The 16,820-nt window shown below is 41.1% G+C and overlaps 2 protein-coding genes across 2 annotated transcripts in view; one reads left to right on the top strand and one right to left on the bottom strand.

Moving 5' to 3' along the window:
- The window catches only part of LOC139216503 (syntaxin-binding protein 4), a 52,113-nt gene extending 51,166 nt beyond the window's left edge, over positions 1 to 947 (top strand). The window contains exon 21 of the mRNA XM_070847641.1: positions 825 to 947. Coding sequence (XP_070703742.1) covers positions 825 to 883 — 59 coding nt within the window. The 3' untranslated portion in view covers positions 884 to 947. The remainder of the gene's footprint in view (positions 1 to 824) is intronic.
- rrn3 (RRN3 homolog, RNA polymerase I transcription factor) lies at positions 893 to 16,820 on the bottom strand. Its single transcript, XM_070847640.1, has 17 exons — positions 16,529 to 16,820; positions 16,292 to 16,348; positions 16,125 to 16,214; positions 15,300 to 15,429; positions 15,075 to 15,134; positions 14,734 to 14,797; positions 13,787 to 13,856; positions 13,289 to 13,387; positions 12,681 to 12,776; positions 12,222 to 12,345; positions 11,858 to 11,988; positions 10,809 to 10,939; positions 10,499 to 10,686; positions 9,872 to 9,980; positions 7,558 to 7,710; positions 7,234 to 7,318; positions 893 to 3,651 (listed from the first exon to the last, which is right to left on the bottom strand). Exons 1-17 carry the CDS (start codon positions 16,622 to 16,624, stop codon positions 3,502 to 3,504), a joined length of 1,833 nt encoding a protein of 610 aa, XP_070703741.1. The 5' UTR covers positions 16,625 to 16,820; the 3' UTR covers positions 893 to 3,501.

Genomic DNA, 16,820 nt, shown 5'->3' with positions numbered 1-16,820 from the left:
AAGCACACCTGATGCAACTAATGAGGCCCCTGATTGCAGGGGTTGCATTACTCCTGATTTGCAAATGAGTGCTGTTATGAGGGATTCTATTCAGGGGGTTGAATAATTTTGAGACTGCAGTAGATATTAAAAGTGGCATTTGGATAAACCACCAGTGTTGTAAAGCTATTTAAATTGTTATTTAAATTTAAAGTTATTCAGTGAACACAACTGAAAGTTTGTAAATTTCGCAAATAGACCAAATTTGCAATGGGGTTGAATCATTTTGAGTGTAACTGTAGCTATGGCTGGCAGCAAGGTGGATTCAGGTTTCAGTGGGTAGGACCATGAGCCTGCCAAAGGGCTGAAGGAGGTCAGATTTTCACACAATCAATATGTGGATAGCAACCCAGTCTCTGGGAATGACTGGAGCAAATAATAATTGTTTTCAAGCAAAAGAGCTAATACATTCTCTGGTTACAGCATACCAAATGCAAATATTTGCTGTGTTTCTTTCACTAATCATTTGTTAGACCGTCAAGCAAATATGCCAATCATGAAAAGCATGTTTATTGTTTTCTGACATTTTATAGACCAAACAACTAAATGACTAACAGAAAATAATCTGCAACTTAATCAATAACAGGAATAATAAGAAACTGAACTTGTGGTATACATCCCCTTTTCTGTTTTTGAGTGGTCAAGATCACTAATAAATTAATGAATGTATCACAGAATCTTCCTCAGAAAAGGAAGATCTGAGGAAATTGACTGAGGACAACCGTTCTGTTCTGTTACTGTATGTACTGAAATTCTTTTTCTGTCCAACTGTGTTTGACTTGCAGCGTCAGTGAGTGTGTTGGAGTCAGCATCAGCCCCAGATGTCAGCCCTCAGCACATGTGAGCAGCAAAGAGCCAGGGAGGACCTGGGCAGGCTAGAGAGGCTGAATGAGCAGCTGAACCCACGATGGACTACACCATAGTGAACAGACAGGACACCATCCAACACACCGTCTCAAAAAAATTTACATCACTTCAATGAATTCAAATCCTCAGTTCCACAGTGACAGAACACAACACAGCCAATGTTTTAATGCCAAAGCTTGCTCGCACACATCAAATTAGTGTCTTCCTTTGAAATATTCAACAAAGTTTATGGAGGGTTCAGCAGTGGGATGTATTGGACTCTGAGTAATGACCCGAGGGAATCTCATCATTTGACGATAATATATGTACAGAAGTCTCTATGAGAAGTGCTCTGCCAAATAAATAGTCTGCTGGATTTCTCTTTTATGTTACTCAGACAGCAAGTGGTGTTGAAAGGACACACACATGCTGCTGTAACCTTGTTAATACTCCTCCCTGACCTCTTTTGTAACCCCACACAGACACACACTCATAGATTCACTTCATGGATTGCACGTAAACGAGGACTTGTTTGCTTGGGAAGGACAATCTGGGCTGTTCAAAGAGTCTTCCTGTCATACAACTCACTGCCATCTGCCTCCACACACAGTCGCTTGTTTGCTCTGCGACAGAGGTTAAGAACTCTTGAGCAAAAAGTAGAAAAAAAGCAAGTGTCCCTTTTTCCATCTTACTCTCCTCGTGTCCTTATTCATTAATTAAAGGCAAAGGATTAGGTATTCAGAGATGTTGGACATGAGCAGTGTTTGTCACCTGCGGCTTCATATCACTGCATGGTTCGTGTAGTTGTGTCTCCTGCATCCAGGAGTGGCTGTAATGTTGCTGTAGCTCCTGCTGTATTAACATGTGTTTGGTAGTCACAGTCTAGGCAGGCATCCGTTATAGACTGCATATTGAATATGAATTTTATTTATATGGACAGTTGCAAATACTTTTAAATTACTGATGTGTCCTGTACTTTAACCAGATTGCATCTTTGGTGTGGCCTCATATCGTTCTGTTACTGTTTTATATTAAAGGAATTACTGATGACTCAATTTGATATCGTGTTTATTCTAGTTTCCTACTAAAGCGGAATTTTCCACAATTTGGAAATTATCTCAAGTAACTTGACTGATCTCAGACAAGATATACAGGGGACCTGCTGCTCAGGTGGAGTGGGTCATCCATGAATCAAGATCAGGTGGTTTAATCCACTCCAATCTGCATATCAAAGTGTCCTCGGGCAAGACAGACCACACATTTAGTGAATGACTGCAGTATTTAAAGAAAGCACAGAGTTCCAGTGTGAGAGTTTCAGGTGCAGATGTGATTCATTCTGGTCACAGACACTGGTGGTGTTTGTAGAGCAGAAGAACAAGTACAGAAGAAGCACAGGTGTTTACTCAAACCACTAGAAGGGATGTGGTGTAGAAAAGAAGCAGGAATTCAATTTAATCTACAGTAATCTCAATCACATTAGACAAAGAGGAGATACACCACACAAGTATAGATAAATAAATAATTAAAATATATAGCCTAACCGTAAACTGATGCTTTATACTGCCAACAATAAAACTTTTTTACATACAAAATCCAGCCCTTATTCTGTGAAAAAGGTTCAGCCAAGACTTCAGCAGTCTTACTCTCATTGATGTCTTACATCAATTGTGTTTCTTCCCAAGGTAGGGATTTAATAGGGAGCAACTCAGCAAAAAAAAAAAATTGTGGAAACACAACAAAAGCGTTACAAAATGCTTTAGCTTGCTGCAAGGTAACAATTTGATGAGTCAAATTGGTCACTTCTGAGTCCACACCTTTACGTGTTTCCAAAACTTTTTTTGGAAACAGTGTCACAGCTTTTTTATCGGATATATTTGTCTTTTTAATATCACAGTGCTTCAACCAAGCGCATTCTGTGTTTGGCTGCAAGAGACTCAAACATGTTGTAGCATCTGGGACAGCTGACAGTGAGGAACTGTTTAAATTAGAGGACTCATCATAATGAGCAAAGACTACATTCAATGAGGGCTCAAGGGTTTTTGTCTCGGATCTCAAAAAAGTTGTGAAGTCTGGATCAGGCTTTCATATGATGAGTTTCATAAATAAACGAATACATTTGTCTCACGATTATTTTACTGCCCACACAACATACCAACTTCCTCTTTCTTCAATACAGAACAAAGAGACAAAACCAGCGCCTCCTCAACAACAGTCCATGTAATGTTAAAACTAAAAAAAAACTTTGATATTTACTCGTCTTTCATCATTAGAACTCCCCCACTGATACTGTTGCTTTCATTTGAGTTTCTCCACTGTTTTTGCTTGCACTGAAATGGATTTAAGTGGTATTAGTGGCATGTAGTCCTATAATAGAAGTTAGTCACACCTTTGCAAATGCGTTTCGGTTCGGTTGAATCCTTGTAAATTAAATGCAAAATGAATTTTCAGGGGAGGTGTCACATTACTGATTCCTGTCCATGTGCAGCAGCTCTCTCTGCTCTGAAGGAAGAAGAGGCCAGACCACGACTGTTTCCACTGGAATGTCTGCTCCTCAGAAGCTTGTTTCTGCCAAGTCCTGGGTAGTTCCATCAGAGAAGGACAGACCATAAAGAGAGACTAAAGCAGTCTCTGGAAGGTCACAGGGGGTGAACCCATGCTGCTCGGGCTGCAGAGGTTTGAGTCGAAGGAGCTGGGAGTCATTCCCACAATGCCTTCAGTTTGGGGTGCATCCCCACACAGGAAGTCATCTTCATCCTCCTTTGAGCCCTGATAGACACAGAATGAAGCACCTCAACCTCAAGTTTTAGTGACAATGTGTCAACTCTGAAAATGACCCTGGAGATAAAAATCCAGGAGTACACAACAAAATACAGTGAGAGTGGATGATGAATTTTCATATTCTCATATATTTTCATGTATTTTATATCTAATTTGGTGCTCTACTTTCACAATAAATATTTCAACATATCAGTCATTTAGTTCTGTGTTTTTCCTACATGATCACATACATTCACCGGCCACTTCATTAGGTACACCTGTTCAACTGCTATCTAATCAGCCAATCGCAATGCAGCAAATCAATGCATTTCGGGATGTAGACATGGTCAACACGACCAGCTGAAGTTCAAACCGAGCATCAGAATGGTAAGAAAGGTGATTTACATGGTTGTTGTTGCCAGACGGGCTGGTCTGAGTATTTCAGAAACTGCTGATCTACTGGGATTTTCCCACACGACACTCTAGGGTTTACAGAGAATGGTCCAAAAAATAATACCCAGTGAGCCACTCCTGTCAGCTAAGAACAGGAAACTGATGCTACAATTCACAATGGCTCACCAAAATTGGACAATAGATGATTGGAAAAACGTTGCCTGGTCTGATGAGTACGGTGGCCGGGAGGTGCAAAACAATTTTACAATACGAGAAACACTTTTATAAAGCTGGAGACAAATTTACATTTTAGAAAACATTTTTACAAATCAGAAAACAAAATTACATTGCCATAACACATTTGTGAGCCTGAGACAAATTTACATTTGAGAAAACAAATTTACAAAACGTGAAACACTTTTACAAGCGGCCGAAACAAATTTACAAGTAACTTTTTCAACCGGAAAGGGAATGTACCAACTGTCGAGTCGAACCGGAAGTGATAAGGAGTTCATGGCGACCCACGATGGACGGCAGTCAATCGGTCTTTTGCCTGTTTTGTGGCGAACATATGAGCCGATTAACGCGGTACATTCCCTTTCCGGTTGAAAAGGTTACTTGTAAATTTGTTTCGGCTGCTTGTAAAAGTGTTTCGTCACTTGTAAATTTGTCTCTGCGTTTGTAAAAGTGTTTCACGTCTTGTAAATTTGTTTTCTCAAATGTAAATTTGTCTCAGGACTTGTAAATGTGTTATGGCAATGTAATTTTGTTTTCTGATTTGTAAAAATGTTTTCTAAAACGTAAATTTGTCTCCAGCTTTGTAAAAGTGTTTCTTGTATTGTAAAATAGTTTTGCACCTCCCGGCCACCATAGATGAGTCTTGATTTCTGCTGCGACATTCGGGTGGTAGGGTCAGAATTTGGCGTAAACAACATGAAAGCATGGATCCATCCTGCCTTGTATCAATGGTTCAAGCTGATGATGGTGGTGCAATGGTGTGGGGGATATTTTCTTGGCCCCTTAGGACCAATTGAGCATCGTTTAAATGCCACAGCCTATCTGAGTATTATTGCTGACCATGTCCATCCCTTTATGACCACAGTGCACCCATCTTCTGATGGCTACTTCCAGCAGGATAACGCGCCATGTCACAAAGCTCAAATAATCTTAAACTGGTTTCTTCCATCCATCCATTATCTTCCACTTATCCGAGGCCGGGTCGCAGTGGCAACAGGTCAAGCAGGGCACTCCAGACGCCCTTCTCCCGAGCAACGCTTTCCAGCTCCCCCTGGGGGATCCTGAGGCATTCCAGGCCAGCCAAGAGATGTAATCCCTCCAGCGGGTTCTGGGTCTGCCCCGGGGTCTCCTCCCGGAGGGACATGCCCGGAAAAACCTCTAAGGGGAGGCACCCAGGAAGAATCCTGACCAGATGCCTGAACCACCTCAACTGGCTCCTTTCACGGTGAAGGAGCAGCGGCTCTACTCCGAGCCCCTCCCAGATGTCTGAGCTCTGAGCTAAGGCTGAGCCCAGACACCCTACGGAGGAAACTCATTTCAGCTGCTTGTATCCACAATCTCGTTCTTTCGGTCATTACCCAGAGCTCATGACCATAGGGTGACCTATGAACGGTCCGGTACAGCGCCCGCATTACTCCTGACGCCGCACCAATCTGTCTGTTCCATTTTTACCATCTCTCGTGAACAAGACCCCGATATACTTAAACTCCCCCACTTGGGGTAGCAACTCACTCCCAAGCAAGAGGGGGCAATCCACCTTTTTCCGGCAGAGAACCATGGCCTCAGACTTAGAGGTGCTGACCCTCATCCCAACCGCTTAACACTCAGCTGCAAACTGCCCCAGTGCATGCTGAAGGTCACAGTCTGAGGAAGCCTACAGAACCACATACTCTGCAAAAAGCAGAGATGCAATTCTGAGGTCCCCAAACCGGATGCTCTCCTCACCTCGACTGCGCCTTGAGATCCACAGTCACCAGATCTCAATCCAATAGAGCAGCTTTGGGATGTGGTGGAACGGGAGATTCGCATCATGGACGTGCAAATGACAAATCTGCAGCAACTGAGTGTTGCTATCATGTCAATATGGACCAAAATCTCTGAGGAATATTTCCAGCACCTTGTTGAATCTATGACAACAAAGAATTAAGGCAGTTCTGAAGGCAAAAGGGGGTCCAACCCAGTACTAGCAAGGTGTACCTAATGAAGTAGCGGTGAATGTGTGTTAATTAATCTGACAACAGAGAAAGGGGACTTAAAAGATCATTTCACCATCAGTTTTACACCAAATTTTATAAAGTCACAGAAAGTACTATTCATTCTGTGAAACCAGTTGTATAATGTGCTCTGGGGGGGGGTAGAAAAATAACATTGATGATGACTACATAAGGATTACGTCATCTTGAGTTTGGAAACTAGAATAGTATTCATATCCATTGTTTGCTCACATTTGCAATAATTTGCAATATGCTGTTAGTTTGTAACGGTTAGTTGCTGTCCACACAGGGAGACTTACATCAGTTAGAAAATCTAGTGATCAGCATTAACCCAAATAACAAGTCAGGTAAAGCGTTATTTCAAGTAACATATTCAGCAAACAGCACTAGTATACACACCAAATTTGGACTTCCAAACTCAGGAAATGGGACAATCAGAGGGACGGTGAATCCAGCAAAAGTCACTATCCAGTTGTACTATGGACATTGAAGGGTCCATTATTTTTAGATGTTGACCTGCTATATACTACAGACTAAACGTGCTTTGATATTGACGATGCTTTTTAGAGCTGCAACAATTAGCTGATAATTGATATTTAAAATGAATTGCTATTTTGATTATGGATAAATCATTAAAGAAATCTTTCCAAAAATTGACAGCTTCTCCCCTGAGTGAATGTGACTATGCTTTGTTGCTTAATTGCTAATCGAGTAAATATCTTAGTTTGGACTGCTGGACAGCCAAAACAAGTCATTTGAATACGTCACCTTGGGCTCTGTGAAACTGAGATGAGATTGATTATTTTCTGACATTTTGTGGTGAAAAGTGATTAATAAAGAAAATAATCAACAATATTACTTAATGGTTAGTTGCTGCCCTAAGTCTTTTGACCCCCATCTTCATGGTAGAGCAGTAGTAAATTGCTGGAGTATTCCTTGAACATTGTTCACCCTTCTGTCATCTCACCTGCTGGCCTGTTTTGGTGGGAAGCAGCTCTGTGTCTGCTAGTTCCTCCCAGACCTGGTACAACGGCTCAATCAGCTGACCAGACCTTTACAAACAGACACACAGACATTTCAGATTATGTTTGTGTCGTTTGTTCAGGTATTCTAGCTAATGTGTTCTTCAGTTTATTGCACACAATCACCAAACATTGGGTCCAACACCTCCTGTGCACCAGAGAATGTATCCCAAAGTACAGGCTATCATTTATGGACATTTCACAAGTTACTGACAAAATAATGTCAAATAATCAAAATGTTAAATGCAGAGAATAATCAACCAGTATACCTCTTGAGCAGGTAGGGGTCAAAGGGGAAGAAGCTGTCCAGAGGGTTGGTGTTGGTGGTCACATAGTCTCCCCCTGCAGAGCTGCGGACCACTGGCAGCACGTGGCGGTTGTTCCTCTCTATGACATTGTAGCAGAACACCACCTGATACTTCCTGTAACAAAAACACACATCAGCTGCTTGGGATGACCGGGGAGGGAAACAGGATTTTATTGATTAAGGGGGCATGATGATGGTACAGAGCTGTGGCTTATTTCACACAATGTCTTACTCAATGATTAAATAAACTCCTTCATACTGTCATATGATGTAACACTGCACTTTATCAGCCACTGGGTGAACTGATGTCTGTAATTAGTTAAACACTTTAGAGTGTTTGACATGCCCGCCTTGTTTGCATGACTGCCTGTCTGTGTGGGATTTCAATGGTTATGGCTTGCAAGTGTTATGTGGCCTGATCATTCTAAAATAACATTACATCTGGATTTTGGAAAAACTAAAAGAACTGAGGCATGCATGTTTTTATACTGGGTTACTATATTGGGTTTAAGTAACCCAGTGGTGGCACTGGTGCAAAGTAAATTTTTTTCAAGCAGAGTTTTGTTGAGGTCCTGTTGCCTTACTTAAGTATTTCCATTTAATGCTACTGTAACCCAGATAAAATGGGCCACTTTGTGAAGATTTTTGTTGGCCATAAATCAGAAGGCCTAGTTTGTGTTGGTTGGATAGTTGGGCTGTCAGTCTGAATTCATGGGCCAATGGAGGCGCCCCTTGGACCCGCCCTACACCTGTGCAGCAGCTGAATTCAAGCATGCATGCACTCAGTTATGAAAGCCCTGGAAGAACACACTATCAAGAAAAATTCTCAGCAAACAATTGCACCTTGACACTGGAACTTGGGAACTTGGATCCACATACAAATTCCAACCGAAGTGTGAGCAGCTTGCCGCTCAGGATGTGTGATGTGCTGTGCTGCTCAGGATAAGATGGCTTCTCCTTTCAAACTGCTGGATGGATGGTCAGGTTTTTTTTGGTGGAACAGATCAACATGATGGCAAGCTAGAAAGGAACCACCGAAAGAACCTCCCTGGTTGGGTGCAGGCCTCAAGCCTGGTTCGGTGCAGGCCTCAAGCCCAGTTCGGTGCAGGCCTCAAGCCCAGTTCGGTGCAGGCCTCAAGCCCAGTTCGGTGCAGGCCTCAAGCCTGCTTGGGTGCGGGTTTCAACCCTGGTGGTATTTAGGCTGCTGCTGTGCCGACAAACTTCTTTTTCCCCCTTCTTCATTTTTTTCCTCTCATTGAGATTAAAAGAAAGACTTTAAGGGACATTGCATTTGTTTCCCTGTGTGAATTTTGTTTTCTGTATATTTAAACTGTTGGAATTTATTGAATTGTGTAATTTAATTCCTTGCAAGGTTTTGTGTTATTTTGTACATTTTTCATTCAATTTATTATTTTTGCTGTTTTCCTTGATTTACATCAAGTGTTTTTTTGTTTCAATACAGTTGATAAAAAAGAATTTGTGTTTGTGTCATTGGTTTTCCTCCAGCTCCATAGCCGTACCTTAACCAGCCCTGTTCTTTAATTGATGATTTAATTGTGTGTATATATATTTACGTTTATAAGTAATATACACAATTAATTTAATTTATAATATTTCATCGTATGTGTTACACTACTTTATACTTCTCCACTACAATTAAGAGAGAAATTGTGTACACTTTAACTTAAAAAATACATGATACATTTATTAAATATAACACATTGTTTAAGATTTAACAAGTTCCAAACCTATTTGGCTTGTAAGATTTCCTTTCTAAAGGCTAAATGCCTTTTAGCCTTTAGCACGTTTATAGAGCCTTTCTAGTCTTTTCAACCACTCGTTATCACTACATTCACACACTGATGAGAGGTTGCCATTCTGCCATCAGGAGGAAACTGATCTGTACTTCAGGAGCAAAAATGGCATTATTTCAAACACAATATAAGGAAAGCCCCGAGCACCTAAAACAGTAAAACGCTGCTCACACATTGATCTCTTGAAAAATCTAATGTGTCATCATGTTACAACTTATAACAACACAATGCGTAATAATCTTCCAAAAGGACATGTATAAAAGACATGCAGCTTGGGTTAATTGGTGACTCTAAATTGCCCTTAAGAGCGTGTGCATGAATGGTTGTGTGTCTCTATGTGTCGGCCCTGTGATTGACTGGTGACCAGTACAAGATGAACCGCTTAAGGATAAGCGGTATAGACAATGGATGGGTGAATAATAATGCCTGGAACCAGTAACAAAGCAGACACTGGGTGTGTACCTGGTAATGGCAGCAAACATGCTGGTGACTGAAGGAAGACAAACTTTGAGGGGGTTGAGTTGACACATCACCACCCGCTCCAGGTTCAGACTCTGCAGGTACTCCAGACCTGGCAAACACACACACACACAAGTATATATAAAAAACTGTACACATTATTTCATTTAATTTAATTTGTATTCTATTCCAAATGTAAACATTTTTATGTATGTAAATAGTATTGTACTTCTATAGCACCTCAAAGCGCTTTTTATCCTATATTCACATTCACCCATTCACACATTGTTCATACAGAAGGAATCTGAGTAGGAGGAGACTATTCTTTCACACACATTCACACACCTGCCATGTTTCAGGAGCGAGTTAGGGTTCAGTGTCTTGCCCAAGGACACTTTGACGTGCAAACTATAGGAGCTGGGAAACAAACCACCGATCAAATCACCTCTGAGCTGCGTACACATGTCCACTGTATGTAGCATGAAGCAGCTACAATAACATGACAATAAATATACCTTGAAGACCAAACCGTATGAAACACAGGCATTCATGTGTGACCGTGTCAGGTTGGTAAAATGGCTCCCTTATCATGTTTGAGTGCTGATGTTGGTACAGTTCAGAGGTATGTACCTTTCTTCATGTTGCCCTCCAGAATGGCTCTGTGTCTGAAGATGAGTGTGTAGAAGACAGCCTGGCAGGCGGTGTAGAATGGCTCATGCAGGCTGATGTCACAGCAGGTCTGTCTGCCACTGCTATCCTGGCTGTCAATATAGGAATGGATCCAGGAAAGCAGCAGGTCCAGACAGGCCCGCACAGTGCTGCAGGAGTGGGGAAGACAGAGGGGACACTGAATTAGAATAACAGCAGGATAAACATGGTCACAGAAGAATGAACTTCTAACTCGGGCTTTAAATTGTTTTTTTCAGCACAATGAACTCACAGCAGAGGGATGAACTTAGCTCGGGCCAAGAAGCTCCCTAAGTACCCAGCGGCAGCCTGACGGAGGACTGCAGGCTGTGAGGGACTCTGCAGGATCTTCCACAAGTGATCCAGGAATGCCTCAGCCAAGGCCTGGGACAAAGAAAACGTAAATCATACAGGATTCCAGACAGGCCTCATCTCACAAGGAGCATTTTCATCAAAGTAGATGAAATAACTAGATGAAAAACACCTTATCTTAAAGAAAAAAATCCTCAGTGTACAGAGTTCATTTAGATTTCGGTAGTTTACACTTGATCCTGGTTTGTAGTTTAGGTGGTTTACAGGCAGTCTGTGAGTATTTGGACTGTGACACATTCTGCATAGTGAGGCTCTAGATCGATTTGTATACTTCAAATGTCAGCGACTGATAGAATGATGACTGTTACTGCTTTAAGCATATGACTGTAAAACTAGACAGCACACTAGCAGCATTCTGGCATATGCACTGCCAGGAAACCAAAAATCATTACATATACATTTCTCTGTTTTGGCTTTTGATTCAAATGAGAGCAAAGTTCCCGGTTCGAATCTGTCAGTCGGCTGGTTTGCAGTTTGAACCCTTTTCTTTGTTTGCATCTCCTCCTTGCGCTTGTGTGGGTTCTCTCCAGGTACTCCAGCTTCCTCCCCCAGGAGAAATCCATGTCCTTTGCACAATAATCCATGTGTGCAAAGACACACAGATTAGGTTAACTGGTGACTCTAAATGGCCCGTAGGTATGAGTGTGAGCGTAAATGGTTGTTTGTCTCTATGTGTCAGCCCTGTGATTGCCTGGTCAGCTGAGATTTGCTCCAGATAGAGTAACATCTTTCATTTAGAGTTGTGTTTGTGTCCACCTGATAAATGTTAGTTCAATATTCACCAATTCCAATATTTTCTGGCTCTTTAAGTCACTAGATCTCAGTCCATCTGATCATATGTCTCACCAGCAGACTGATGGCTAAATGCTACATACTGCTGTTTCCTATCATTACACACACACATTCACACACAGTGTGGCAAGTACTGACCAGTCTAAAGCTGCAGAGGTAAAATAGTGTGTATTGGACATGACAGGAAGCATGTGTTGGCAGAATGAGCTTGTCAAACACACTCAACAAATCTCTGTACAGCTCCTTGGTCCTTTCCACATGAAGAGAGCCTGAGAAAGATAAAACAAAGGAAAGACAATGGAAAAAAGATGAAACACACAGGCAAAAACATTCACTATAGAAGGATCTAAAAGCTAGTACACAAAGTATATTTCACATTTTCTTAGATTCAAAAATGTGTTGTGTGAAATTCATTCCCTCTCCCTAAAGCTTTCCGATTATTGGTCAATCCCATTATGATAAAAGTGGAAATAAAAGAATAAAAACTGTGCTTCTCAGCTACCATTGACATGGCAGACGTCCTTGATGTAAGCCATCAGAACAGCCATGAGAGTGTCCAATCTCTCGGCCACTGGATGGGCCATTACAGCCATCCTGGAGCGGTGATCTGCTGACATGTCCTCATCCTGTTGGAGATAAGCACACATACACACACACACACACACACAGGCTGTCAAGGCAGAAGCAAAGAGGGATAGAAAATAGCACAGTAGAGCCCCTATGAAGTGTAAATATTTGTGATGTAATCCTGTGAGTTGTGACAATGGCCACCCAGTGAATGAACGACTCTCTAAAGCCACATTGCTAAGGACGATCAAGACTACTTTATCAAGTGTTTTCTCTGCATCCAGTGTGCAATGCTAATTAGATTTAAGAGTGTTTAAGTGTTGACTTTATTTGTGATAAACCTCAATATCATTTGATGCTGTGAAAAGGCTCAAGTCTTAAAGCAGTTTGCTACCATGTCAAAGAGGCCCTCCTCAGTCTGCTCCTCCGCCTGCTGGTTCTGCACTGCGTTCTCTTCTGCCTCCTCAATGTCTGAGCGGGATGCAGTCACCTGAAATAAACCACACACACTGTAATAGACCGGAGGAGACACACAATCTGCACTATTTTTCAGTGGAAGACATCATGTACCGCATACCAGTGTAACTGGAAGTCATTGCAGGCTTTTCTAATGATAAAGTAGCATGCAAAATCAATGTAGCCAGTGAATACGATCAACATCAACTGAGATTGGCTCCAGCCTCAGTGCAACCCTCTAGGGATAAATGGTGTGGATAATGAACAACAATATCCTTAATCCTGAAAATACTTCTTGCATGTCTTTCTGTTAGAAATACAAGGAACCTAGAGCTCTGTGACGACCTCACTGCAGACAAACGTTACTATATTTTGCTGCAACCTGCCTTTCAGCCTCAGAGACAACATATTGACCTTCTAAAGGGTCCCTGTTACTTTCAAAGTTAAATATAAAACTGTGCCCTTTTCCTTCTTTCTACCCTATGAAGCACTTCGGATCACTTATGTTGTGTTTTATGTAGAAATGACTTGGATTAAATCACTTACATCCAGTTTGAGCATCTTTCCAACGATCAACTCCAGTACGTCTCGTCGAATTGACGATATGTACATGGTCACTCTTAAGAGGTTGTGGACATAACACTCCTGTAGAAAGCAAACAAACAAAAAATCACTACTGTATTAATGATGTAGATCAGAATTTACTGTTCAGTACTTTTTCCTCTCATATGTGTTCAGACACGAGAAGGAGTGCACAAGGTAATATCCACGACAAACAATAATTTATGATGGATGGATAAAAAAACATATACACATCAAACAACCCAAATGCCATTTGCACTGTCTAATAATGGCTGAATGTAATTATTGTTTGGTCTGTTTCCTGATGTGAATAACCATGTTTTGTAGGCGCTGAAGTCAATAATATACTTTCACCACTAGCTGCTGTTTAAGGCCTTTGACAAAATATATCCACTTCATCTTAAAGTATGATGTGGAACACCAATCATAACTGTTCTATGTGAGGCATCAGTTTTCTCTTACCAGTGTTCTGGAGGATTTCTGTACAAAGGGGAAGTTCTCCTGCAGAATGGGCACCAGAAAGCGGCTCGTGCTGAAAGAAGATATAAATGGGCCCAGCTACAGTTCATTTGATTCATATCAAGTACTATATAAGATCTGATGACTATTGTACGTGAAGCACAAAACTCATGCTTTCTGCTGCTGAACTTGGAAAAACGGTTTAAGAATTATCGTAAATTAATTTAACAGCCTGATGTCAATCTGATGTCATCAATCATCAAAATGACCAGTGACTAAATGACCTTTCAAAATAATAAATAAACATACAAATAAGTATAATATAACAGATTACTTCATAGGGAGCTATTACTGGCTGCTTGGATCATATCACACTGGACTGTAGATGATGTGAAACATCAAAAGTTAGGAAAAATAAGAAAGAGAAGCAGAGGTGAAGTCATGTTAAACAATAACAGGATGATGGACTGCTGCTCTTTTGTCTTGTGTTGTGCTGATGTGCTGAGAGCTTCATAATGCCAATATTACATTTCAGACACAGTTTCCTCTGTCCCAGTGATCAGTCAGCAATGATAAATCAGGTGCACATATTTCAATTAATTCCTTACATATGTTATGCTTCCGAACTGGGACACCTCGAAATACACAAAAATGCAATTTTCAGCAATGCTGCTTTCTTTATTTTTACCAGAGAAAAAACTCAATGGATTTATTGTTAAATGAAGAAATGTAACTGTTTAAATATTTAGTAAATGTCCCCCAAATTCCCTGAATTATTGTTAGAAGTCTTCAAAGCGGCCTCGTCTTCACCTTCAGCTGGGAGAGACCAGCATGCATACAGCAGGTATAGACTTCTAATATCATGTACTATATTTGAACAGATGCAGTGGTAATATCTGGTATGTTTAAGAAAAACATTTGTAGAGCTGGCAGAATAATGAGTGACTTACGATGGAACGTATCTTGTGATGAGCTGCAATGCCTGGTGACACTGATCGAAGTTTCTGGGGAGGTCTTAACAGATCAAAGCGGTAGTTAAGAGTTAATTCACTTCACAGATAAGGAGGGTGAGGATGAGGATCTAAGCTACTCTCTAAAACTGCCCTGCTCCACATTTATGCTTCTTACTGCCTCTAAAAATTCAGTAAGCAGAAAACACCAATTACACCTCTTGGTCAGGTATGAAACACACTCTGAGTGGCTTTCTGCTGTTTGAAACAAACACTTGCAAAATGTGTAAGCAAAGCAAATGTAAGCAAATTTCATTTGAAATAAGAGGGATGAAACTTACTCTCATCTTCATCGTCTGAATCAGATATATCAACTCCTCCTTCACAGATGGTCACTCTTTCTGGAAACAAACACACACGTTATTTCTCCATGAGCGGTGGGATACAGTAAAAAGATGATATGACCAATGTGCACCCTTTGTCTGGTGCCACTGTGAGAAATTAAATTCATACGCATTTTATTCAAGAAATTTTAGATCACTTTACCACATGTCAGGGGAACCTACTAGGAGTGAAGTGAGAGACCACCATCTTAAGGCAGGCACACAGATAGACAGTCTGTGCTGAGACCAGGTTACTGAGAAAGGACATGTACTCCTCCACCACAGCCTGGCTCCGGCCCACCCACGGAAGCCTCTTAAAAAAAAGAAAAAACAGAACACACAACAGTTTCAGGATGCTGACACAAACAGATTACTAGTTTGTCCAATATTCTTGGGGGACACTGGATGTCTGATGATGAATCATGACAGTGATTTATTTGTTGAAAACTCTAAACAAAGAGACAGGCCCTAGGATTTAGCAATTATGCAGTTTAAGTTTGGCCAAATGAGCTGCTCCTTTCTCTTGAGTGGAAAATGGTTTGCATCAGCATCTTGCCACTTGTGGCTTCATTTTTCTAGATGGATGAGCTACACGAACAATTGAATTCTCCGTTAAGAAACTGTGTAATGTACTGTCAATAAAATGTAAGATTTCTGAAAACTGTCAAATGCAATTTCCCACACGTCAAGATAATATCTTCAAATGTCTTGTTTTGTCCAAGGAACAGTCAAACAGTCAAAATGTGCTATGATGTACAACAAATACCAAGAAAAACAGCTAAATGTAAAATTGTTGAGTAGCTGACAAAAACAAAAGGCAGAAAATGGCATTTTCCCACGAAAAAAGATAACCTAAATAATTGCCCATTTATTTTCTATCAACTATCAGAGATCGACTAGCTCCTCTCTACAGGTCCCCATGGTGGTTTGTGTGCTCCTGCAGTTCTTTATATGAAATGTCCCAACAAGCACTCTTCAAGTTTTTCACCTGTCGTCTCTCACACCCACCAAGATAGTATAGATGAGCTGTTCATGGTCCTTGGTCAGCTGGGTCACACAAGACCGAAATTCCTGCAGCCAATTGATGATCTGAGCATCCTGTCAGAGAAGAGGTACACAGCTGAGTGACAAGGCTGATCCCAGGTCACCTTAAACAAACTGAAGCTTTTCTGTACCTTAATGTCAGGATCTGCAAGCTGGTGCTTCAGCAGCTCATAGTCACCCGAGTCTCCCTTCAAACAAGAGAAACACCAAATCACAAACACAAGTCACAAGCTCCCACTTTGTATTCATCTAGTTAATATAACGCATAAGCAACAAATGGCTTTAGCTACTATCATTAGCACATAGCACTTGAATAGTCTCAGCTTGTTTGAAGCAATCTGATAACAGGTTAAGATATTTGCAGTCACCTGTTTATGTTTAGCTAACGTTTCCGCAACACTTCCCCCAAACCTGACAGTCTTCACAGGGGGAGAGTTCAAAAAGTCCCGACCGTCCGCATCCATAGTTCTCTGCGCTCAGGGGGAAATAACGCCGGTTTCTGCAGTGTTAACCGTTGTTATACGAATAGATCTATGTTCATCCAGCACGGTCGATAACAGTCGAAATTTAAGGACAGTTAATGGTTTTTGTAAAGTTATTACTATGTTCTGACGAGAAATGCCCGACTTTGTAAATAAGGAAGCACATGTTTACGCTTCA

The sequence above is a fragment of the Pempheris klunzingeri genome, chromosome 17, assembly GCF_042242105.1.
Source record: "Pempheris klunzingeri isolate RE-2024b chromosome 17, fPemKlu1.hap1, whole genome shotgun sequence".
NCBI classification, from domain to species: domain Eukaryota; kingdom Metazoa; phylum Chordata; class Actinopteri; order Acropomatiformes; family Pempheridae; genus Pempheris; species Pempheris klunzingeri.
This window is presented reverse-complemented; position numbering and strand designations above follow the sequence as displayed.

What these genes read in the sequence shown, in the direction of transcription:
- rrn3 (XM_070847640.1), bottom strand. Translation starts at nt 16,624, where the DNA reads ATGGATGCGGACGGTCGGGACTTTTTGAACTCTCCCCCTGTGAAGACT. An exon ending in TTCAGACGATGAAGATGAGA is followed by an intron (nt 14,798 to 15,074) that starts GTAAGTTTCATC and finishes TGATCTGTTAAG; the next exon opens with ACCTCCCCAGAAACTTCGAT. An exon ending in ATGTTTGCTGCCATTACCAG is followed by an intron (nt 7,711 to 9,871) that starts GTACACACCCAG and finishes TTTTTGTTACAG; the next exon opens with GAAGTATCAGGTGGTGTTCT.